This window comes from Beauveria bassiana, assembly GCF_000280675.1.
Source record: "Beauveria bassiana ARSEF 2860 unplaced genomic scaffold BBA_S00008, whole genome shotgun sequence".
NCBI lineage: Eukaryota > Fungi > Ascomycota > Sordariomycetes > Hypocreales > Cordycipitaceae > Beauveria > Beauveria bassiana.
Window position 1 is genome coordinate 913,389 of NW_007930843.1, and position 24,951 is coordinate 938,339.

At 50.8% G+C, this 24,951-nt stretch overlaps 8 protein-coding genes across 8 annotated transcripts; 6 read left to right on the forward strand and 2 right to left on the reverse strand.

The window, feature by feature from the left end:
* Positions 1–1,568: 1,568 nt before the first annotated feature.
* Positions 1,569–2,942, forward strand: BBA_03915 (secretory lipase; the record flags this gene model as incomplete). Its single annotated transcript, XM_008599012.1, has 1 exon — positions 1,569–2,942. One exon carries the CDS (start codon positions 1,569–1,571, stop codon positions 2,940–2,942), a length of 1,374 nt encoding a protein of 457 aa, XP_008597234.1.
* A 379-nt stretch (positions 2,943–3,321) lies between these two features.
* On the reverse strand, positions 3,322–4,352 carry BBA_03916 (3-alpha-(or 20-beta)-hydroxysteroid dehydrogenase; the record flags this gene model as incomplete). The annotated part of the gene is made up of 2 exons (XM_008599013.1): positions 3,322–3,632; positions 3,698–4,352. 2 exons carry the CDS (start codon positions 4,350–4,352, stop codon positions 3,322–3,324), a joined length of 966 nt encoding a protein of 321 aa, XP_008597235.1.
* Positions 4,353–10,602: 6,250 nt separating this feature from the next.
* BBA_03917 (uncharacterized protein) lies at positions 10,603–11,568 on the forward strand (the record flags this gene model as incomplete). Its single annotated transcript, XM_008599014.1, has 4 exons — positions 10,603–10,751; positions 10,799–11,071; positions 11,130–11,273; positions 11,322–11,568. The coding sequence occupies 4 exons, from the start codon at positions 10,603–10,605 to the stop codon at positions 11,566–11,568; spliced, it is 813 nt and encodes a 270-aa protein (XP_008597236.1).
* Positions 11,569–12,241: 673 nt separating this feature from the next.
* Positions 12,242–13,183, forward strand: BBA_03918 (cytosolic Fe-S cluster assembling factor cfd-1; the record flags this gene model as incomplete). Its single annotated transcript, XM_008599015.1, has 1 exon — positions 12,242–13,183. The coding sequence occupies one exon, from the start codon at positions 12,242–12,244 to the stop codon at positions 13,181–13,183; it is 942 nt and encodes a 313-aa protein (XP_008597237.1).
* Positions 13,184–14,931: 1,748 nt separating this feature from the next.
* BBA_03919 (adenosylmethionine decarboxylase) lies at positions 14,932–16,452 on the forward strand (the record flags this gene model as incomplete). The annotated part of the gene is made up of 1 exon (XM_008599016.1): positions 14,932–16,452. One exon carries the CDS (start codon positions 14,932–14,934, stop codon positions 16,450–16,452), a length of 1,521 nt encoding a protein of 506 aa, XP_008597238.1.
* Positions 16,453–17,030: 578 nt separating this feature from the next.
* Positions 17,031–17,285, forward strand: BBA_03920 (Nop10p family Nucleolar RNA-binding protein; the record flags this gene model as incomplete). Its single annotated transcript, XM_008599017.1, has 2 exons — positions 17,031–17,205; positions 17,272–17,285. The coding sequence occupies 2 exons, from the start codon at positions 17,031–17,033 to the stop codon at positions 17,283–17,285; spliced, it is 189 nt and encodes a 62-aa protein (XP_008597239.1).
* A 489-nt stretch (positions 17,286–17,774) lies between these two features.
* On the reverse strand, positions 17,775–19,136 carry BBA_03921 (20S-pre-rRNA D-site endonuclease NOB1; the record flags this gene model as incomplete). Its single annotated transcript, XM_008599018.1, has 1 exon — positions 17,775–19,136. The coding sequence occupies one exon, from the start codon at positions 19,134–19,136 to the stop codon at positions 17,775–17,777; it is 1,362 nt and encodes a 453-aa protein (XP_008597240.1).
* A 4,221-nt stretch (positions 19,137–23,357) lies between these two features.
* On the forward strand, positions 23,358–24,861 carry BBA_03922 (transmembrane amino acid transporter; the record flags this gene model as incomplete). Its single annotated transcript, XM_008599019.1, has 2 exons — positions 23,358–24,749; positions 24,802–24,861. 2 exons carry the CDS (start codon positions 23,358–23,360, stop codon positions 24,859–24,861), a joined length of 1,452 nt encoding a protein of 483 aa, XP_008597241.1.
* Positions 24,862–24,951: the final 90 nt, after the last annotated feature.

Consider the following 24,951-nt stretch of genomic DNA (forward strand, 5'->3'; position numbering starts at 1 on the left):
TTATAAGAGTACCTTTCCCTTAAGTACCTATCTATATCTTTACTATAAAGACTAATTACCTTAATTATCTAATTTTCTATTAATCCTTAATTATAGTAATTAATAGGTAATCTATTAATTACTTTAACGTAGTTACGTGACCACGTGTTCCTTTCTCCTGCGTCCTGCCTATAGCTGACCCCGCCACGGTGTATGCCCGTGCCTTATATAGGAGCGTTCGTAACACCTATAACGTGATATGTACGTACGTTCTCTAACGGACTAATAACTTATAATTATAAATTAAATATTCTTAAGTACTTAATAAGCTAAACTTTATAAGATATTATTTTTAAAGATTTTAAATAGTTATTTAGTCTAAATAAGTTATATTATATTATTAAGAGAAATAATTATTTTATTATATTTAATAACTAAGTTTTAGTTATATAAGTAAATAGTAATATCTAATATTAGAATGTAGGTTAATTTTGAACTTTTAGCGTTTCGAGTAGGAAGGCACTGTAGATAGATTGGTTTCCTGTGTTTCCTGTGCTTTGAATGGATTATATGGAGTCAAAACCAGTTTTCGAGCTACGTCAAGTTCCCGGCGATGTATGATCGCCAGGTGCTCGAATTGAGCGACTGCTTCTCGAGTGGGCTGTCGACGCAAAAGTCTCCTTTCGCTAGCCCGAGCACTGGCGCCTTGGACGCCTTTTCGAGTACATGAATCAATCCATTAGTTGCAACCATTCCCCACAGTTCCATGAGGTTTCGCGTTGAATAAAGGCCATCACTTAAAGCAGGCCTCATTGACTAGTTACTGAGTGGTATGGTCAAGGTCTCGTATGCTAGCAGGTACCAGCAAGGAAGATCGAAGAATTTATAGTGCTGCGAGCACCTGTGTCTGCTAGATCAGAACCGGGGCCAGTTTTTGCAGTAGAAAGAGATACCGGATAGGCATATAAAACTTTCACACAACACTACGTGGGCATAGTTGACTATTACCTAATCGACCAAGTACAAGCAACCTAAGCCAAGTAACTTGGTTGTTGGACACACTGCCGGCGTACACACTTTACATAGCTTTCCGTCGCTTCGGTGAGGCCAGAGTTACAACAAGAATTCGATTCAGCCCTTCGTAGCTCTGTTTGAGCTGTAGCTCTACTGTAATATATTCAACTTGATTGCAATCCAGTTGCTCGTGCTCCGTTTCCGGCGCCGCATTCCTCGGGTTCCGAATCAAGAACCAAGCACGAAATCGGCAGAAGTGTGATTTACCACGGGAACACGCCGCATTCCTCGGATTCCGAATCAAGAACCAAGCACGAAATCGGTAGAAGTGCGATCTACCCACGCGTGGTGTTTCTGGCGCCGCATCCTCATCTATGATTGGCATTGCTATTCTACAGCTACGATACTTTACCTATATAAACTTTACTTTGGACTGTATTCAGATCTTTTGGAACCTATATAGCTGGGTATCACTCCCAATACTTTTCTTTACATTGATACAATCTGACAAAGTCTCAGACTTGAATTTGGTACAAATTGCCAATCCGCTTACTTTGCATTAAATTCGCCTCGCAATGATATTACACAGGCTGTTAGTTCTATCCCTAGATTGGGGTTTCTCACAGGCTTCGCAGGCCTCCAACTTCAGGGTATCGAAGGATGTCGCCGAATCTTTATCTTGCGGACAGCTCTGTCAAAAGAATCTCGGTGACGCTAATAAAGTTGACATAAAAACTTTTGGCAACAATTTTGATTTTGACTTCTACGCAACGGCAGAAAACTTCACCAACTGCCAGGAACCCGGCAAAATTCTCAAGCTCAAGGCAACTGACCCTGCTGAGCTCAATGTCGATCCTGGAGTGACAGCTTTTCGAATTCAATACACCTCTGTAACTTCAACCGGAGACATTGTGCCTGTTACAGGCTTCATTGCCTTTCCTCTGCGGCCTTCGAGTCTTAATTCTACCCAAGAAGGCCGCTATAACTTGGTAGCCCTCGCACACGGAACTATAGGCCTCTTTCGCGGCTGTGCTGTTTCAAGCAGCCCTGCCCTTGACGACTTTGGCACTTGGCAGCCAGCACTTCGCAAAGGCTTTGCCGTAGTCGGAACAGACTACGCTGGACTAGGCAACAATCATACCTCTCATAAGTATCTCAACATGATAGACCATACCAATGACGTATACTATTCTACTGTTGCAGCACGTGAGCTTTTTGGGGCACAACTGTCCCTGAACTGGATGGTTTTAGGTCACTCCCTCGGGGGCGGAACGGCTTGGAAGCTTGCAGAAAGCTCCTTTGTCAAGAATGACTCGTCCTACGTCGGGAGCATTGCCTTGGCCCCAGCTAACTACTTTGTTGACATGATGCGGGAGTACGTCAACCAAACTCTGGCCGCTGGACTTCTCTTTTTTGTGGCAGAGGGCGCTGAACGATCGATTGATGGTTACCAAGGGTCATTTCTGACAACTGTGATGCGATCACGCCTTCAATTGGCTAAGCTCGCGCAGTCATGCCTCTTTGCTACTTTTTCACTGACCTATGATATTGCCCAAAGAGACATTTTTAATCACAAAGGTTTTCAACATGACGAGGAAACTCTTCTTCAATGGCAAAAACAAGTCTCCGCTGGTCAAGGAGCTCGCTCTCCGGCCCCAGTTCTTGTGATTCAGGGTGGACGAGATACTGCAATCTTGGAAAGCGCCACCAATAAAGCTTATAATAAGTCTTGCGAAGCTGGAAACGAGATTCACTATCTTTTATATCCGGAACAGTCACATGGGTCGGTAATACAAGCTGCAGAGCCGGATTGGGTCACTTGGCTGGAGAGGAGGTTTGCGGACCCCAAAAGCTCTCCTAGTCGTTGTTTTCACACGGTGAAGCTGCCTTTCCGTTCTGAATATGTGAAAGCGCCAGGAGACTTTTGGGAGACACCCGAACACAAATGAGCTACTAGCAGAAGACGAAACGCGAAATAATACATAGGTAGCCGGCTATACTGTTCAAAGACCAGGAAAAAATCGTTTGGAACGTGTGGGTTCCGAAGTCCCTGAAAGTGTATTGCCAACAATCAAGGTGGTGATCTAACCCGAGATAATAGCACGAAAAGGATTACAATACTAACTAACGTGGTGAGCCTTAATTTAATCGGCACCTTAGTTACGGTATATTTAAATGACCTTAACGGCGTAAACCTTCAACGTAGACGTAGTTACATCTCCGAGCTTGTCATCATGCAGTGCTCAAATCATATACATGCACGCTGAGGGATATGTATGTAAGTCTCATGCTAGAATAATGTGCCCTCCGTCTAGTTGTCCGCCCCTCTTACATCCACGCACCGTCGACCTGGTACACGCTGCCGCTCACAAAGGTGCTCTCCGGACCAAGCAGAAAGCAAATGACTTTGGCCGTCTCTTCGGCTGTTCCCTGGCGCCGAAACGCCGTGGGTTCGTCAAACGGCGCGTCGGCGGGTCGGTTGTTGAAGTCCCAATTCTTCTGCATGAGCGGCGTGTAGATTGCTCCGGGCGCGACGCTGTTGACACGGATCTCGCGGTCGCCGCTTTCCAGGGCCGCGGCCTTGGTTAGCCCTATGATGCCGTGCTTGCTCGCATCATATGCCGCGTGTCTCGCAAAGCCTGACATGACATGTCTCGTTAGCCGCTACACCATTTCCCCATAGTTCAGGAAGATGGATACACACCTTTTAGACCGTGGATGGACGACACGTTCACAATGGACCCTCCGTGTTCAATATTTCTGAGTTGAGCGCGCAGGCAGTACATGGTCCCTGTAAGGTTGACGCCAATAATGTGATCCCAGTCCTCGTCCTCCAACTCCGCCACCGTCGCAATGCCGTGGCATTTTCCAATGACGCCCGCTACATTGGCCGCGCCATCGAGCCGCCCATGTTTGGCCACGATGCCCATAATCCAGGAATCAACTTGTGCACGTTTTGAAACATCCACGCGATCAACATCACAGTCCACACCCTGGCCGGCGAAGTAGTCTGCGGCAGCTTTCATCGCATCTGTATCGACGTCAGCTACACACACGGTGGCGCCGCGCTGGGCGAGGATCTTGGCTGTCGCGAAGCCGATGCCGCTGGCGCCACCAGTGATGGCAAAAACGCGGCCTCGGAAGGGTTGGTAGTGTTTTATGGCCTGCTCGTCGGCCGGCTGCATGTTGACTTGCGGTGATGTAGTGGAGAGGCTCTGCGGCTGGGCCGTAATGCTGTGGACGGTTGCTGGTTCCGTGGCTGCAGAATCCGATGAATCACGCGCATTTTTTGTTCTTGTCAGTTCTGGTATTCTTTTTCGGGACCAAGAATGTCGAATCCTGGCCAGCGCGACGGACATGATGGAGAAAGTGCAAAAAAGAAGCCCTGCGCTGGTGGTAGTGGAAGAGGAGCGGGAGATGGGGTACGGCCTATTACTGGCTATACCCTGTGACGAGCCAAGATAGGATGCAAGCTGGTAGTAAAAACGCACTTAAGAACGCACTCAAGATGAACAACGCTTATGCCAAACATCAAGTGATTGAATAGAGGAAAGTTAAGTAATGTTTTCTTGGAGAAATAGCCGAGAGGGACCCTAGAATTTGTAATTCACCGTCGCGTCGGTTTTATATCCGATGGCAGCAGCCAGAGCATTAGGTAATGTTTAGGACAATTTCTATTTAAGGCGCAAAAGGCCCGTCACTAGTGCCACGGGATGAAATCCGGTAAAAAATAGACGGATAACTATCTCTCACACTGTTTCATCTCTTATTTTGCCCACTATTTTGCACATACTATTTCCGGCGAATACTACTGACCTTGTCCGAGGTTGGCGGGTGGCGGGTGAGCTTTGGTGGGATGAACATCGAATTGCCCCGCCCATGACGCTCACGCCATTTCAACCGACGGGATAATTTTCCGGGCCTTCTCCGCAGTTCGGCCAAAGCAAACAAACTCGTTGTCCGTTTTCTCCTCTCCTCTCCTTTTCTTGATCAGTTTACTCCGTACTGTTCCGAGATTCGATTTCCGATACCAACGTCCCGCAATGCTTTTTCGCCGTAAATTTCGTCGTCATATTCAATAGTTCGACGTCGAGCTGCGAAATACCGATTGCCTGCCGCCCAACAAGCTGCACGGCGGATAAGGGCCAGCGACTCACCGCTGCCGACTGACTGCATTGCTGCCAGTCATGTTCGTCAAAGTGCCGTCTTCGCATTGCATGCATTGTTTACCCGCGCTGATTTCTGCCGTCGTGTATGTTCCAGGCGCACGCATCCTGTGTTTTGTGCCCAAGGGACGTGCGCCGCCAACGGGACAGTTGCCCCCCACGTCCCCCCCATCATAACAGCGGGTAACACTTACTCCGAACACTTCATTTTCACGACGGTTGTTTGTTTCCAACTTTGTTTTCGCTAATTGGTGCATGCTCTTGAAGCGCGACGACTGGCCGCCGCAAGACGCCAAGCCCTGGCGCGCTATCGCTATGCCCTATCTTGGCAACAGTACTTGTTGACGACATACTGGGTCAGCAATTGACCCTCCGGTCACCAATAATGACTCGTTGGGAGAGGCCATCGGGACATGATTGCTGCCAAAAAGTGGAAGTCGCCCCCCGTTCTGCATGCTTTATCCACGACTCAAGGTTTGCTGCTGCGATGGGTGTCGCCCACTCTTACTACTGTACAAACTAGAATAAAAACCACGGACGGTGTATTCGCGCAGTATCCTTCTTCCCCAGAAAGCACTACATCAAAGCGGCCCTTCTGTTTCTCCAGAAGCCAAAACGCTGTAGACGCAGACGTCCGAGCCAAACGCACCACGGATAGTCTCAACACACGACACAAGCCAGAGACTACCCCTCACCACCTTCAACCATAACTCGAAACTGGATTACTCAGTTTGCTTGCAGAAATGGACTCCCACGCGTAATATAATTAGCCAGTATGAGCCGTTACTACGGCGGCTTGGCGCGACTTCCATTTAGCGCTACGTAGTACTGTAGAGGCAGGGCAAGCAGGGGTGCTAGTGGACGTACAGTACCTACGCGGGAGGGGGGTGTTTTCTGACATGCCCTGACAGATTTTCATAGATAAAATATTATTACGGCATGTTACCATAGATTCGGGCTTCTTAGATAGGATATTAGAAATTTTTTTAACATGCTAAAAAGTGTGATTTCCTTATAACATGCCGTAAAAACATGCCAGATAGTAAAATATGTCAGAGGGCATGTCAGAAAACACCCCCCTCCCGCGTAGGTAGTATTACAGTGGCGCGGGTCGTCCCGTCTGCCTAACGGTTTTCTAGAAGAATAGAAAACCCTCTTACACGCCAGCCAGGCCTTTCAGTAGAAACGAGTGTTTATTTCATTAGAGAGGATGTTTTCTTAGATTTTGTATCATCATTGGTGACATTTCCTGACCGCCAAAGTTATGTGTCCCTAAGGCGTCGGCACCCACCAGTAGTGCTCAAGGGGCTCCCAGTCACACTCGCCGTGGCCGTGACAATACACCACCACAACAGAGCAGACGACTTTACTCTGCCTCCCCAATTGCTAGCCCTCTACGCTCTGCTATATTTCTTTGATTTATCATGCGGCTCTTTTTTGATAATGTTGCCTTTGAGGCAAGTGAGGGGAATTGAAGAAGAGTGGCGGAAGTTCATGGTTCAGGACATGGCCATCGGGTGGCGGTACTTCCACGTTGTAATCAATACTGAAAACCGGTTCCTTTAATGCGCAGTTTTGCATGGAATTTGAGGATGGTGGCTCAGCCGTGATTCGATTCCCGAAAGCTGGCGCGACAATGTTTCCTGAGGTAAAGTTACGGAATGAGGTCGCCGTGATAAAGCTAATTCAGGAAAAGTCAACTAAAACGATCTCATTTATTCTTCATTAGCGATCAAGAGAAGAGAGTCCCCTTCAGATTGGGCAACTTATTATCATGGAATACGTTAAACATCACACCGATATGGGACAGGCACTGAACATTCCGGGGCGAAGTCTCTAAGATCCGCCAAACCTTGACCCTAATATTGACCCCGCCAAGCTTGAGACGCTATATCAATAGATGGCGGTCAATTTTACAGCTGTCTAGGCTGCAATTTCCAGTGATAGGCGCTTTTGAAGAGACTGATGACTGTACATGGGAGGTCACGCAACGACCCCTATCAATGTTTATGAGTGAACTCATACCGATTGGATCCTTGCCGCGTGCAAAACTACCCGAGTCTACATTTCAAGACTCGTCAGACTACTTCGAAAGGCTTGCGCAGTTACATTTTGACCATTTGACTCATCAGCGATGCGGTTGAGTCGGAGGAAGATGGTAAGCGCAAGTTTATCGGCTATGGTGTGATGATTTGCGACCTTCGAATATCCTTGTTGACAAGAATTTGCAAATCGTCGCCGTTGTCGATCTGGAATTCTCCTATGCTGCGCCAGTCGAGTTTTCGTTCGCGTCACCGTGGTGGCTGATTCTTGACCAGCCTGAATATTGGCCACAGGAAACTCTTGTTACCAGGAAGATGAAGCAGAGGAAAACAAGGGAATTGGTGTGGGAACTGGATGAGCCCCCTGTTCAGCGAGCGTGACTTACGAGAGCTCTGCAAGGTACTACGAGCGGCTAGAAATGCACTATTGATGAGTTCTTTTGCTTTTACGTGCGTGCGATCTTGCGGGATTTGGAAGCGAAACATGAGCCTTGCTTGTGATGATATGTCTCGTAAGGGTGCTATACTCCAATGAAAGAATTTAGGTTAAGCCGCTTCATATAATCTTTGCTAGATTAGATCAAAACGAAGGTCTTTCCCTGGGATGACCACAGTCTACAGAGCGCCCCAAAGTATGCCCGCAAGAGCATATACGGGAAATGGCTTGCTCCAGATTTTGATTACCTCTAAGGACTGCTGACGTCGATGTAGTCACTAGTGCTTCCATGAACCTCTAATACCTTCAGTTTGACCTATGCCAGCTGCAAGAAGCCGAAAACTTTGAACCGATTATCACCGTCTTTACGAATTTAGTCTTCCTATAGCTTATCTTCCTTCTATACGCCTCTGTGTTATATAGAGAAAAGAGTCAGTTTTCATGCAATATAGCAGCGAGAGAAGAGGGCCAGAGGCCGCATGATGTGTTCTCTCTATCCAAATGAATCAGAAACTCAAGCATGGGGTAGTACTTTGTTCCTCCTTTGGCCTCTGCGGCGAGAGTTGTCTCTACTCACCAGCAGCATCAGCAACTAAAACAACTCTGATGCTTTTATATGTTTACTGCGTCTCTCCATCATGCATTTTGGTGTCTGAAAACCCCCATCCAAACTTCATATTAGGGCCAATTTGTGAAGATTGCTGTGCCTGCGGAAATTCCGCCATCATACCGGGGTTCTTGAAACCAACACCACGTTGGGGCGGCGGGGATGATCACGTCACTATCGGCGACCGAAACAGACACAAAGGCTGGAAAGCAATACCAAAATGACTGTCATGAGCTTCCACCCGTATCTAACGGGCTTACTTCACTATAAGCAAGAGCACTATAAGCAGGAGGATTACTTCTTCTCCCCCGCAAGTGGAACTTGGCATCGGCCCTACAGCGTGCCGAGACCTGTCTTGGGCGCACTGATTCACTCCACACGGCACGGACAAGTGAGATTGAGTTTAATACGGGGTGAGAGTAGCGATTAGTCAACTTCGTTTCAAACGTCATACTTGAGTTTGTTTTTAACCCCATTTAGAGGAATCAACTTCGATACTGACGTAGGCCTCCCTCGAATGACGAAACTAAGCCTTCTGGACGAGTTTCGGAGACGTTGCGATCCGAGTCGTTTGTGGCTAGTTGAACGCCATGACATTGCGCATCAGGAGTTGACCCGTCAATGCAGTGAATCTTCAAGGTTCTTGGGGGGAGTTGCTGACACACCTTTTTTTCGACATGCAGCTCGAAGCAGTCGCACTTTTCTCCACGAGTCAGATGAGCCTATGATATGTTGATTAGTGCATGAAACGTATATCTTGTTAGTAAATCTCTACTTAAGGTTTTAAATATCATTTCTATCTATGTTTACAAGAGGACGATCATTAGGTTTGCTTTTTATCTTTGGGTCGCATTTTGCCGTATGTTCCTTCTAGACTCCCTTCTTTAGCCTGTCCAAGATCAGGGTAGCTAGCCCATTAGCGTTGACCCGATTGAACTTTCAATTCAAAGACGTACAAGCCGTCATAGACTCGCAGGACTAGAAGCACTCCGTTGGTGTCATCTGCAGTGGGAAAGTGACAAATATAGGCTGGTTACACCAAAGATAGTCGCAACCAACTATCAACTTTGTAGGCGGTGTTGTGATGTAGGAGCGCCGCCAGCGCCGCCACAATCGGCGCGGCTTGCAGAAGCCTCTCTCTTCGATCGTCGCCGCCAAGGCAAAGAGGTGTGTCTCACTGATAACGACCATCGACGTCGTTCCTCCCGCGTCGCAGCCAGTCGCAAATTGTCTCAGTGCGCAACATGGCACAGCCAGCTCAGGTGCCAACGCTACATAGCACATCATTGCCAGTCTAGACCGGGATCTGCGTTGCGCGATAACGTCATGTTTCATGCTTAAATTTTACAAAGCATTTGAGTAACCCACGATCAGCCCTGCACATGTGTCGGCGTGCTTTCTGCGTTGCTTTTCTTATTTATATATATTCTTTGCCCCCGACGTTTCAACGGGTTTCGCCATCCTGGATCACATTGTATTTCGAGTAATTCAAACGGCTTTGGGGGTATTAGGGGCACTGCGCATGGATAAGCCGGCCACGGGCGGCCCTTTGCGCCTGAGATGGGTGGTGAAGGCGGGTCACGACTCACCAACACCGGTCGCGCTCTTGGCAACAAGGCGCAGTAAGCATATTGGCCCTAGTGGCCTCTCGGAGTAGTACCCTGTTGTCCTCAATTCTTTGTCGAAGTTGTCTTCTGTCGCAGCGTGATTCGCCAAGAGCGGCTGCACGCCACCCCGTGCACTAACTTTACTGGATTGGATCTGCGCATCGCTGCCGGAGGCTGAGATTTGACTCCTTCCGGCTCCATCTCGCCAAGACGGGTTGCTGAGATGGGCGTGCGGATGCCAACACTTTCGGCAATTGCCCGCGTCTTTGCCTATTTTTTATCTCTTGTTCTGTTCAGCCACGCAGATCCCTCACCGGTTTGTACCGATAGCAAACGATCCCTGGCAGCTGATCGTTGGCTCACGGGAGGACAAGGACTTGAATGTCAAACCTCGCCCGTATGCATGCAGAATAAGCTTAATCTTTTGGTGGGGGCCACAAGGTGTACGCGCAACACCCAAGCTTGCACCAACACAATGTCTCAGCACAGATGCGAGAGTGGAATCTCAATATCATGCGCCGTTCTTGGCATTAGGCACATAGGCCCTTTGTGCCCCCGGTTTGGGCGTCCCAGGATTGCCCAGCTGTTTGATAACAAACTGGACTGGGGGCGTATAATAGGGGCAGGATCTGTCTTCAATCTGGGCCGTCATTTCCGTAGGCAGACTTTTTTTTTGTATCTAGCACTCTTTTATACCTTCACTTTACACAGGCCAAAGCGGTTCTGTCAGGTCATTTAATAAAGACACATCATGGACGATGTTGGGCCCGGTTCGCCCAAGTGCCTCAAATATGCACAATTCACATCGCATCTCGGACGGTGGCAGTTCAAGGTGATATACTGGACATTGTTCATCACAAACTTGCTACTTTTATTCTTCGGATCATACATATATATCAAGTGAGAAGCCTTCCATCTTGCACTTAGCTGTTGCTAACCAGCTTCAGAGCCCAAGATGCCCTGTCAAAATATACCGAATACCCCGGCAAGCTGCAAAAGCGGCTTCGAATATGCATCGGCATATGCACAGGCTGCGTGCTATCCTCGACTGTCATTGTAATTATGGAAGCCTATGCATTGTTGGCTCTACAATTCTGCGACGGCGAGGACCTCATGTCCCTGTACTGGTCGACATGGACCATGATCCAGGTCGGCTCACTCATTGCCATGGTCGGCGTCATTCTCGCCATGGTACATACGCTACGGGATAAAAGGCACCCGTGAGTACTCTTTGGTCAATACTGCGACGAATTCCGCGGCATCCCTAACAGGTTATAGGCCTTGGGCGCTGGCACTGGGCACACCAGTCTTGGTCATTGCAGGGTTGCTGCACATGTGCTACCTATGCACAAAGGCGCGGTTCCAGAGCCTGCGAAGGAAACCTTCGGCAGATACGGAAACAGAACCACCATTCAGTAGAGTGTACGTAAACAAATGAATCGTCCGTGGACGAAAAGCTAACGCCGACAGCAACACTATTGGCCCCAGCTCCAGTGATTCAATAGACGAAACCATAAGAGGCGAGTTTATTGGTTTTACGGTAGAAGGAGGCCCAATAGTGCGATTTACAAACACCGACGGCGTCGACGTTCCGCAAGGCGGCGAGCTATTGGGGCGTTGTGGTACAAATAGCGTACTAGTTTCTTATCGCAGAGATTCCGTTCGCTTCTTGACGGACGATCAGGAGAGCAACCGAGATACACAAGAAAAAGCATAGATAGGACCCAGCCTGAAATTTTAGTAGCGAATCATGACCATCAACGAAGACGATTGACACTTATTTTTTTTTTTAATCGTCCGATGATAGTGCGGATAGCAACCTATTTTCTACACACGATGATTGAGGCGACAGTGGCGGCAGTGGCAGTATTAGCGCCAGCAATTGTAGTAGCGCCGACAGAGACATTAGCGGCAGGGCTTAGGTACCTGCAAATTTTACACCATGCCCGGCCACAACCTTTTAGCCCTCAGTAGCACAGCTATATGCTTACCTACCTGCGAGAGGACTTCTACTGTGGGTAGCATTGATTTGGTCCATGCTGCCAAGCTCTCTACGTATTGTCGGCTCACTACGTAAACGGGAATGGTTGCGAGTCTGGCTTTTGATGATGATTAGAAATGCATGTACGTATGAGTGGTGGTGGGCGGGGTCATTTGGGTTGGTGGGTTTGGCGGGGCAAGTATCTTGGTAGTTATGCCTGTTTGTAGATTGCGTTGTCGGACTGCTTGCCAATTCTAAACTAATCAAGCTACAACATTCTGTTTTTGCGCCGCGATCTCTGCACCGTCGACGACACGTACTAGGCGGCCATTACACCTCGATTTTGGGTTCATTTTGTTTCTGCCAGCCTGAAACCCTCCGTCGCCGCAGCACTTGTTGCAGCGCCATTATGGGCTTGGACAAGGTCAAGCACGTTGTGCTGGTAAGTCGCCTCATCCGGCTTCATTACGCGTCGCTGACAACGCAGATCCTCTCCGGCAAAGGCGGCGTCGGCAAGTCATCCGTCACAACACAGCTCGCCCTATCGCTCGCGCTTGCCGGGCACTCGGTCGGGATCCTCGACATCGATCTGACCGGGCCCTCGATCCCGCGAATGCTCTCGATCGAATCGTCAAAAGTCACACAAGTGCCCGGGGGGTGGGCGCCCGTGCTCGTGCAGGCCGCCGACGCAGCGACCGGGTCCGGCAGCCTCTACGCCATGAGTCTCGGGTTTCTGCTTCCGCAGCGCGGCGACGCGGTCGTCTGGCGCGGGCCGAAGAAGACGGCCATGATCCGGCAGTTCTTCAAGGACGTGCTGTGGCCCGAGGTCGACTATCTGCTCGTCGACACGCCGCCGGGGACGTCGGACGAGCACATTTCGCTCGCGGAGACACTGCAGCGAGACGCGCGCCCGGGGCAGGTGTCGGGGGCGGTGGTGGTAACGACGCCGCAGGCCGTGTCGACGGCTGACGTGCGCAAGGAGCTAAACTTTTGCTCCAAGACGAATATACCTGTGCTTGGCGTTGTGGAAAATATGAGCGGCTTTGTGTGTCCACACTGCTCAGAGTGTACCGATATATTCGGTTCTGGGGGCGGCAAAGCAATGGCAGAGGAGTTTGCCGTCAAGTTCCTCGGGGCCGTGCCGATGGATGCGCAATTTATTACGTTGGTGGAAGAGGGGAGGCGGCCGCGGTACCCGGTGGGCACCCAGGTGAATGGAGAGGATATCTCGACGGAGCAGGTCAACGTCGATGATGCGGGTTCCTTGATGGAAAAGTACAAGGATTGCTCGCTGTATCATGTGTTCAAAGACATAGCGCACGGGCTGGTGGAGGGGTCAACAAGCGGATGAACAAATACGGATTGAAAGATACCATTACATATAGACGGCTGGAGTTTGGCAATATCGTTATCAATGAGAAATGACACTTGAGGTATGGGATCGTGACTCACGGTGAGGGAAAGCCGAGCGGCGTATATGAAAAGCCAAAAAAGAGTACATAAGTATTCCCATCCGCCACTTGATCCAGCGACAGAAGCCAAATTTTAGGATATCCTCTGTCCTTGGACCTTCGATCTCTATCATAAATAAGAGCCTTTTACAACCCATAAAGCAGCGGCGCTATGGTGCAGACGGCGCTACTGGTGGCACACTGAGTCACAAGCCCAGTCGCACGGCGCTCGGGGTAGTTGGTAATAGGATGCCTTGTGTAAGCCCTGCCTGCAACATGGAGGAGGAGATACATGCCGTCAGGCTAGTATTTGAGCTGATGGCCATTCACGCATGCCATTTGCCGATGCGAATCACTGATGCCTATGCACGCAAATGCACTCGCCTACCTCGGAACGGGCTGCTGCGAGGCACTGGCACATCAGCCCCAAGGCAGAAAAAGTTACATCCGTTGTCACGACGCATGAAATGTCTAGAACTCAGCTCAGACGGCGCTTCCAATGGGATGAGAGTCTGCGACGAGTGATGAATAAGGTAGGTAGCTAGCCGTGCCCGCCCCCTCTCTCGGGTACCCAAGTACGCAGGGGTTCAAGAATTTTTCCCGCTTCAGTGGGGACGTCACCACTCGCCCAACGCCCGAATATTGGACACACAGAAATCTCATCCAGCTCTCGTGCCAACTTTCTGGCTTCTTGCATTGCACAGCCATTGTCTCCCGAAAACAACACACAATCAGACACACATACGCGCCCTGTACCCTGCGGCTGCGAGTTTCCTGCTACCTTGCTCTGACTCCTTGTTCACTCGACTTCTGCAGTGCTCTACACTCTGCGTACAAATTTTCACCACTTTGCGCCTTTTGTGGCCCGCCACGAAAGATAAACAGTCCTCTTATTCCCCTCATCTTTGCCTTGGACGACAGCTAGACCTGCTTGCTGAATCTCCTAGCCCATCGGCACGCAATACGCTTCGCTTTGCTTCGCTCTGCTTCGCGTTTTGCTATCCAATGTTGCAAGCCGTCTGCTAAACTCCCGAGCTTGCTCATCTACACCACGACGGCCGTGACCGCCTCGACTGTCGCCCGTCCGCGAATCTTTCACCATCTCCATCTGCACTTCTATGCGTCCAGCGGACCCTCTGCGCTTCCTATTCAACAGACCGTCAAAGTATGCCAATCACAAACTCACCACGCCGCATCCGAAACACCCCCGCTAACGTGTTTGTCTTCTGTAGGCCTCGATAGCACGACTCTTGCTACATACCCCGCTTACCGTCCGCATCACCACCGTATTATCCTTTCAAAAAGCAGATCCCAAAGTCTGCTAGCTCCGATACTCCCCCATAGGTATCGGACTGCAGCCTAATTGCCACAATTCCTCCCGAGAAGAGGTTCAAGCACTCCATCTTCCGACCTCCCTAACGTCCCCTCCGTGACGTTGTCAATACCCCTTCCCACCAACGCATTGCTGCTGGCTCCGCCAGCGCTCGAGACTCAACACTTTCCTGTGGGCCTACTCTCTCAAGCAGACGCCGCAAAGTCTGTTTGAGCGGCAGCTAGTGCTCCGCGGACTCTGCCACACGGGCAAAGAATCTGTCAACGAACAAATCCTCAAACAATCACCAACCGGCCGACATCTCTCGCCGCTATCATGGTCCAGTACTCAGTCCCGAGCAACTATACCTTTTCTCCGTCCTCGGCTACTCCTCACCTGACCATCAACCACGATGTTGTTGCCGATCTGGACTCAAGCAACGCCTTTGAGGGCCCGGAAAAGCTTCTAGAGGTTTGGTTTGCGCCCAGCGCCGATGCTCTACCTGTCAATGCCTCTCCTCTCGGTCTCAAGGCTGTCGACAAGGAGACTTGGGAGTCCATGCTTGACATGGTTCACTGCAAAGTTCTCTCCGTTCTCGAGTCCGAGACTGTCGACGCCTACCTCTTGTCCGAGTCGAGCATGTTTGTCTTCCCCCACAAGCTGATTCTCAAGACTTGCGGTACCACTACACTTCTTCTTGGTCTTCAGCGCCTTCTCCATATTGCTGCTGCCAATGCCGGCTTCCCGTTTAGCAACGCCAGCTCCGTCGACAGCATTCGCGCTGCCGCTACCCCGTACCGCGTCTTTTATAGTCGCAAGAATTTTCTCTTCCCCGATCAACAGCGCGGCCCTCACCGCAGCTGGAAGCAGGAAGTCAAGTACCTCGACGATATGCTCGGCCACGGAAGCGCTTACATGGTCGGCAAAATGAACGGTGATCATTGGTACCTCTACCTAACCCCGCCCAACCAGGAGCTCACTCCCCCCATCACGCCTCAGTCCGAGACCAATGAGAAAATCATCGAAACCGACGACAGCCCGGATCTTGGTCTCATTGAGTCGAGCGGTGATGAGCATGTTGACGAGACCTTGGAGATTCTCATGACTGATCTTGATCCTGAGAATGCAAAGCAGTTCTTCCTTTCGCACGCGAGTGCGGTCGCTTGCGATAGGATGGCTGCTGAGAACAAGGCTCGCTGCTCCGCAATCCATGAAGATAGTTCTGAGCCGCTGGATGAAGTTGACGTCTTCAGCAACGGAAGCGACTCTGACTTGCACGATGAAGTCAACACGCCTGTGGTTGACGAGTCTCTCACCACCGAAGGCCACGCTCTTGGCACCGTCATCTCTGACAACTGTGGACTGGCGAATGTCTACCCTACCTCGGTCTATCCCGATGCCCGCATCGACGCTTACCTTTTTAGTCCCTGCGGATTCTCTGCCAATGGTGTCGTGCCGGCCCCGCCCAATGCGGACGGCGAAAGCAAGGCTTGCCACTACTTTACCGTGCACGTCACCCCTGAGGACGGTTTTTCCTATGCTTCGTTCGAAACCAATGTGCCCGGCGGACAGAACGGTCGTGACACTGCGGAAATTATTGAGCATGTGGTTGACATTTTCAAGCCGGGCCGCTTCAGCGTCACGCTTTTTGAAGCCAAGGGCCGCCGGGCCAACCCCTACGGCGCCGGTGCTGACCGAATTCGCGGTCTCGCCAGCAAGCGTCTCGCTGACCCTGTCCCTGGCTACAAGCGCGTTGACCGAATTGTGCACGACTTTGACGACTATAACCTCGTCTTTCGTTTCTTCGAGAAGGATGGCTTCGCAGGTCCAAGGGGTGCTCGTGTTGGGGAGGAGTAAATCGGCCTTGCGGTCCGAAGGATGGACGCTTAGTTGGTCTTTTTTTGATCCATCGACCAAAGATGACCTGGCACCCGAGTGCCATTTGAGTTGCAGAATCGCTCCTTTGAATGGGTGATGAGCTGCTCTTCACGTTTACTTTCTAGTCTCTCATTTTCATCACGATTTGAGCTCTCGGCCAGCCGCTCATCGACCCCATTGCGCCTCGTAACGGCTACTGCAACGTGCCTATGAGTTCTGTTTTGATTTACGACTGCATATTAGCAATATCACCATCATTTTCTGTCACATAATTATACCTGTAGATTCAATTGTTGTCAACTAAAACTGGCGTCAGCCCTCGTGATTACTTGAATTGCGTCTGGTGCGTTATCGATAAGCTCGGTGACCCACTTCATTTTTCTGTCGGCCGAAATTTCTGCCACTCAAAATTTTTTAAACTCGAATTTGAGAGACAAGTCACCATCTTGAGAATATTTTTTGCACGAACAATCATACGTCGCAGGATAACCCAATCGCACTTCTACTCATCCGCTCTATCATCGAATTCGACACACTACCACACCCAATTCGCCGCCATGCATCTCATGTACACCGTCGACGACAAGGGCAACCGCCTGTACACACTCAAAAAGGTGGCCCACGGCCAAGTCACCAAGAGCGCTCACCCGGCACGCTTCTCGCCCGACGACAAGTGGTCGCGCCAGCGCGTTACCCTGAAGCGTCGCTTCAACCTTCTTCTGACCCAGCAGAGTGCGCTTTCTTCCCCCAAAGCCTTGGCCGTCGTGAAAATTGGATAAAGCTGACTGTTGACTACAGAGGACGAGGAGTAAATCGGGCCTGTGCGTAGGCTTTTCGCGCAATCACGCATATTGCACACACACACACACACATACACAAACACGAGGTGAAGGAGGGGGAGGGGAGAGCAACTTCAAAGCGTAATGCGTAGAATCTAGCTCTCGTAGATGGCGTTTTGGGAATTTGCTTTTTACATGTCCTGTTCAGTTGGCTGGATTTTGACTGCTCTCATACAATTTTTTTTCCCCTTGGCGTCTACGGAATGTTTTCGCAATGATAAAACACTGCAAAACTCATCACTACTGCCAGAATTCAATGTGGTTTCTGTAGAGTGTCTATTTCCCATCATCATGATATTGCTTGCAAAATGCTCTATAAACCACCCAAGCTGTTGCCCATCCATCCATGTAAAACTTTTGACATCCGATTCATAATGCATTGCTTGTTCCTTTCCCTTTTCCTTTTCCACTGTTTTTTTTTGCCTTTGTTCCATCATTTGATTGAATCATGGCTACCTACATTCATCTTCGACGGCGAGAGTTGATAGCTCTGCCAGCCCCAACGCGTATCTTACCACCCCCCGAGCGATCTCCCGTCAGGATGCCCGGCAGAAACTCATCATCCATCAGATCCTTCTTCTTCTGCCTCTTCTGCGCATCCGCCGCCTTGACATACTCCTTCTGATCTTCCGCGAGCAGCAAGCCCGCGCCCCAATTGTTCTGCCCGCCCGCGTGCTTGGCCAGACGCCCGTGGGGCGAGCCGTGCACCGGTTTGGGCACGCTGTAGACGTTGCCACGGTTGTTCCACTGGAAGCCCTTCTTCATGTGTAGCCGAAAGTTGCCCTGCTCGTCGGTGGAGCAGCTGGTGCGAATGAGCGTCGGCTGGCCGCAGCTCGGGCAAAACTGCCGCTCCATGTCCTTGGTCACCTTGAAGCAGCCGTGGCAGCGTAGCACCCACGTCTTGAGCTGCGTGATGCGGGCAAAGGTCGGCGTGACGAGGTTGAGGTTCATCCGGAGGGCAACGTTTTGCATGGCAAAGTCGGAGGTGAGCACGGCGGCCTGCAGAGTGCGCTGCGGGCTCTTAGACGGGGTTGAGCCGTTGTCCTGGCCTTTGTGCTTCTTGACATTGGACGGCGTGATCCAGCCGCCGTCGTCGTCGGACGCCTCCCCGTCGTCCTTATCCTCGTCTTCCTCTATCACGACGTTCTCGGCGGCGACTTCCTCTTTAGCAGGTGTGGTCTCTTCGGCATGGTCCTTAGCATCAACCTTCGGGGAGACGTCCGTGTTTGCAGCATCTTCTTCTGTCTCTGCGGCATGGGCAAGATTGAGCTTCTCCAAAGCTTCGACTGGAGCCTCCGTGGCCGGGTAAACCGCACCCTCTGTCTTCTCTACAGCAGAACCCACTGCTGAAGTCTCGACAGCCTCCGACGTTCTCTGGGGAGGCTTTCCATTGACCTGCTTTTGGTTTGGCGAGCTTCGCAACCGCCAGTCGCCGCCATTGCGCTCGCACTCCAACTCGTACCCGAGTGCCAGGACCTCGATATCCGGCTTACTCAGGACTCCAAGGTCACCCGTCTTACGCGCAAACTCGCGGATAATGCCCAAGCTCCTGGGATGCGGCGCCCGCACCGTCACAAATGGTAGCAGCTGCGTCTCCACGCGGGTCCGTGTCGCGGCGTCGCGGATCTCGGGTACCACGGACGGCAGGATGTATAGTTGTTCGGCCTGCGCGAGCAGCGCACTCACAGTCGGATCGTTCTTGATCAAGGGACCTGTGTCGAGCACCAGGCTATGGATGGGTTTGCTGGTCGTCGTCTTGGTGGTCGTCGTCGTCGTGGGCACGGCGGGGGCCTCGCTTGGAGGGGCCTGTGGCGGGGTGGCCATGGTGTTGCTGGTACTTCAGCGGCGAGCAACCAGGAGATGTGGCGTGTAAGTATGTGTGAAGAAGTGATTGAGAGTCGGTGAAATGTACAAAAAGTAACAGGAGTTGTATAGCAGGCGGCTGCGTATTCAAATCTGCTGTTTCTTCAACCTTGATGCCGCACAATGTCGATTTGGTGATAAAAATGTAGTGGGGCAAAAAAAAGATGATGGATAAGGCTTATCGGTCGGAGTGTTGACACGTGACGCATGCCAGTTGCAGAGGCGAGAGCTTGTGCGCAGAGTCACTATTCACAGTTCTCAAAGCAGAGGAGGAAAAAACGAGGATAAAGAAAATCAAGTTTAATCTCTTGACCACATCTATTGCTATCACGACGCGGAATGCTTCTGCTGGTGGGCGCAGCTGCAGCTCGATAATTGCCTAGCTAAAGTGCAGTTAGGCCGTTATATGTAGATACAAGGGCGCATCTGCATCAAGATCCTGCAGGCACTTTGATTATCAATAAATGTGGAGCGAAAACGCACAACACGTACCATGTCGTTGACGCAAATAAACTGAATCGGTTGAAAACGCCTGTCAGTATGCAGAATAGCGTAGGCTGCTCATTCCGACGCAGTGCTGCCAGCAAACAACCAGTGAGCACACAGACTTGATTGGCCAACTTGTCTTGCCAGCGCGGCGACTATCACGGCTAGCAGAACTAATAGATACTAGCCGTGGACATTGTTCTCCCACTTTTCGTTGAGCGGGCACGGCAGGCAATACGTTTCTTACGGCAGCCGACATTTCCGGGCATGCCCACAAGTCGTAAGCCACACTCATCGCATGAGTATCAAGCGCTGTAAAATCACGTCAGCCAGAAGAGCTGGCGGGCAGAGAAACATTTTGTCGTCAAGATTGATTAGTAGGGCCAAAAATATGCTGCTCACAAGATTGCGACCTCGCACTCGAGGCTGGTTGGTGTGCTGTCGAGCGACTGCGCGAATGAGACGTTTCTCATTTCGCAGCCAGCGGGGTAGCGCCGTGATGCCCACCCAATTGTTGATGATGGCAAGCTCGACGACGAGAACTTGGCAGACTACGGATACCATGAAAATGTTGGGGTAAAAGTGCGGAATTTTCGTAGCACGCGTCCAGCTGCGGCTTAGGGAAATAGTAAAAAAGTCTGGAGACCCCGCAGATCATCGACGTGGAGGTCTTGTGGTGTGCCTCAGTCGGACAGTAACTCCGCCAGCATTACAGAACTATGAGATTTTTGTGCCTGTTTTGTGTCTAACGCCGATACACACGACTCATGCCGCTGCAGATTACAATAGAGGCCCCTGGCTAGACTCGGTCATAGCGCCAGCCTCAATGCTTTCAAGACTGTTTCAAGGGCCCGTATGCGGGATAGCCTAGAAGAGGGTCTAGAGAGCACTTGAAAATTTATTTTAGATTTATTTAGATTTATTTTAGGGAATTAGTGCGTTCAATGTTACTCTGTACCCAGCACCCATCAACCCAGGCCCAGGTGCCGGGTTGTCAGAAGGCTTGGCTATCCCGCCGCTGCCCTGCCAAGGCCGCTGCCGCACGACCTGTACTGCGTGACATGGTGAATGAATGACAAAGCCGCAGCGCCGCGCACATGTTCCGCTGTGGAATTGATTCCGAGTAGTCTTGATCAGTGATCATGCCTTCCCGATGGGACAGTTGATGCTGACGAGTAGGAAATGCTGTATTACATAATTTACATGACGTTGAAGTTTCTGGCGCGGAGCAATTCATGCTGATCTGCTCGCCCCCCCAACTTCGTCATGCACGACCACTGCCCTGTCATCCATCGCCACTAGTTATTACTCTTGTCATCTAATAAACCCGCAGTTGGCCGGGCGGGTCATTCTCTCGCCTGCAGCGAGAAAGATGTGTTCCAAAAGTCTTTTGCCTCGATGCTTCCCCACGTTGCATCGTGGAGAGTATGAAGTTTTTCAAGAGAATAATCCGGATGATTAATTATCGCGTACATAAAACATGGGCAAATGAAGAAGAGAATTACCTTGCAATCTATTTTCGTGGCGTCGTGAAAGCCCACGGCATCCACAGCGGAGCCGGGCTGTTAGTGATAGACTGATCCGTACCTTACCTACCTCTGCGTGCTCTGGCACTCTGGTACCTAATTACAGTGACTGGTCAACTCGAGATGCCGCGTGGCGCACCTCCATGACGCTTGCGCAAACACTGAGAGACGCCCCCAAACCCCCCGCCCCCCGTTCCGTCCGCTTCCAAAAGTCTTCTGTGCAGGTGTGTGTTTGGTGGCGCTGGGCGGCGGTCGCGTCGCACGTACAAAATTGCTAGAGGCCGTGTTTCCGAGAAAGCCACAAAACTTGGCAGGCCGCATCGGGGAATTCTCTGGGCCATAGTGCGACGGTGTCGGAAATCGGCTAGGCAAAGGCGGCTACTAGGAGAAATTTTTTTTTTCACTGGCGTTTTTTCCGACGTCAAGACGACAATGACAGAACAACAAATAGCGAATGAGTAGGCATGACTGACAGCGCACACTCGAATCAGATGACTCGAGAGTGGTGGGCAGCGTAAATGGTCCCATAAAAACAAATTTTATACCGAGTAGGGGGGTTTGGGGCTTAATATTTTCCCCAGAATCGCACCGTCCGACGACTTTATTCGGTGGGCTAGGGGCAGTGGGAAACGAGGCATTTTGGATCCCAATGGCAAGACTTTGGCTTGATATTAGGTAGTTGCCAATAGTTATTGGGGTCCTGTTCCCCATTCTTCGCCGCGCAAGTGTAACGGGCCCTCGCCAGCGCGAGAACCAAGGCGCCCCCCCCCCCCCTCTTTCCTTTGCCCTGATGCCTGGCCTCGCTGGCTGTTCGCGGTCCACACACTATTACCCTCTTGAAAGTGGGCATTACCACATCAGCAAGGTCATGGGCTGCTTTGGTTGCCCAACTGGCCGAGTCCAATAACGCCAATGTGACATTGAGAAGCGAATGGTGGCTATGGAGTGTGCCCGGCCTGGGTGGACGCGGACTTTTCGCCCTCTTTTCTCCTGCCTGGCAGCAGCCTGCCCGGCACTACTATGCTTTTGGGGTGCATGCTCGCCGCCCCCCCGCCCCCTGGAATTTGAATATTCGTTACGAATAGTTTCCATAAAATTTCGCAGCCTGGTGCAAATCGTCGTCGTCGTCGTGGAAGACGAGCCAATGAGCAGCACGGCATCTCGGGCGAAAGCATCTTTTGTAATATCTGCGCCGTCCGAGGGTTGCGGGGGAGGAGAGAGAGGGAAAGAGGGCGAGACAAATTCAGCCCAGCCCAGATCCGGGGTATTTTGGTGTCGTCAGTGGCAACCAAAACAGTTCATTCCTTGTCTCACCGCGTCGTCTCTTGGGAACTACGAATGCCGCAAGCGCCGACTAGGAGAGACACACACACACGCTGTAAATAGAGAGACCAACGCTAGAAACGGTACAATGCAACATGCACAGCATGCAAACGTCAAGAGGGATGGGAAAGCAGTGAAATGGGATGGGCAATCAGCAGGCAAAAAGGGAAGAATTGGCAACATATTATTTCAATATCGTCTGACCAGGTGGCTCTCGTCCAGTCTTGCTGATAACGCTGCTCCAGCCAAGCTGGCCCACTGTCATTATCACCTAGTCAGCTGTCGGATTAGGGCAAGCAGGTCCTCTCAACTTTTTCACCTTTTCTCTCTCTTTCTTGTTTCCCTTTCCCTGTCAATTGCATCTTGTTACAAATCTCCCTTTTCCTCTCTACATCCTCCGCCCGGCGCTAGGCTTACTTTTCCAATTCCCTCTTCTGGGCATCAGACTAACTAAAGCCTCCCCCCCCCTGCTTCGGTTCTAGCCTCAGCCTGCAAGCCTCCTCCCCACCACCACACCTTCTACCTTTGAGTGCCCCCCCGGCCCTTGACGCTAAAAGGCATTGTTGGAGTTGTCATCTGGGCTTTCCCCAAACTTTCCGGGACGAACACGGTTTTTGTTAAATACGACTCTGTTCCTCTTCCTCCTCTCTGATCTTCCCCCACACTCTTCCGCATCTTTGCATCCTTTTTTCATACCAAAGTCACCCAAGCCCTTCCTTCCCCTGCTGTGTGTAAGTGTGGTGGACGCCTATCGAGACACACTATAGCTTCCGACTTTTCCTACTTTGTATTCATTACACAGTTCTTAATACAACAACACTCACTACTGCGGTTTTATCTCATCATCATGTCGGGCACGGTTGAGAAGCGCGATGGTGCTGTCTCAGACAGTTCCATCTCCAAGAAGCAGGCCGACTCGTCGCAGGATAACAGTGTCATGGGAAATGAAATCTACGGTGAAATCACCGAGTACGACGAAAACCTGTCGCGCGCCGACCTCGAAAAGCAAAAAACCGCCCAGGGGGAGGCGCATTTCAGCCGTCTCGGCTGGAAGCGCCTCACCATTATCCTCATTGTCGAAGCCATCGCCCTCGGCTCTCTCAGCTTGCCCAAGGCCTTTGCCAACCTCGGCATGGTTGCCGGTACCATCGTCTCCGTTGGACTTGGTCTCTTGGCCATCTATACCTCTGACGTCGTTGGTCAGGTCAAGATCAAGTTTCCCGAAGCTGCCCACTATGCTGATGCCGGTCGCCTCATTGCCGGTCGCTTTGGTTATGAAGTGATTGGTGCCATGTTTGTCCTGCAGCTCATCTTTCTGGTTGGTTCTCACTGTTTGACGGGCACCATTGCTTTTGGAAACATCATCGACATTACCAAGACTGGCACCTGCTCGCTAGTTTTCGGTGGTGTGTCTGCCATTATCCTACTCATCTTAGCCATTCCTCCGTCCTTTGCCGAAGTTGCCATTCTCGGATACATCGACTTTGTCTCCATTGTTCTGGCCATTGGCATCACCATCATTGCCACCGGTGTCCAGGCTTCCAAGTCGCCTGGTCTGCACAACGTGCCGTGGTCTGCTTGGCCCAAAGAGGACCTTAGCTTTGCTGACGCCTTCATTTCCGTCACCAACATTGTATTTGCCTACTCCTTCTCCATCTGCCAGTTCTCTTTCATGGACGAAATGCATACGCCAACCGACTACAAAAAGTCCATCTGGGCCCTTGGTCTCATCGAAATAAGCATCTACTCGCTGACTGGTGCTCTCATTTACGCCTTTGTCGGTCCTGACGTCAAGTCTCCTGCTCTACTGTCCGCCGGCGACACCGTCTCGCGAATTGCTTTTGGTGTCGCCCTGCCTGTCATTTTTATTTCCGGCTCCATCAACACCACTGTCGTCGGCCGGTACATTCACGGCCGTGTCTACAAAAACTCGGTCACGCGCTACATCAATACGCCCAAGGGCTGGGCCACTTGGTTGTTTCTTGTCTTTGCCGTCACTGTCTTGGCCTTTATCATTGCCGAGTCTATTCCTTTCTTCTCGGATCTACTATCGATATCTTCGTCGCTCTTCGTCTCCGGCTTCACCTATTACTTTCCTCCCATCATGTGGGTTATGCTCATCAAGGAAGGTCCTGTCTGGGCTCCCCACAACCGCGTTAAGGCTTTGCTCAACCTGCTAGCCTTTGTCGTTGGCCTCGTTGTGCTGGTCGGAGGCACTTACTCTAGCATCGTTGACATTGTAAGCAAATTCGAATTACAACCTGATGAGGACAAGCGCTAACCATGTCCAGATGCACAACTACAGTCTCGGCAATGTTGGCAAGGTTTTTACTTGCGCGCCCATCGGATAAGCAACACGAATATTCTCACGAATTACACGAGGTAGCACATCTATATCTTTGTTTTTTTAGCGATTTATATCAACACCACTAGTGGTTAGT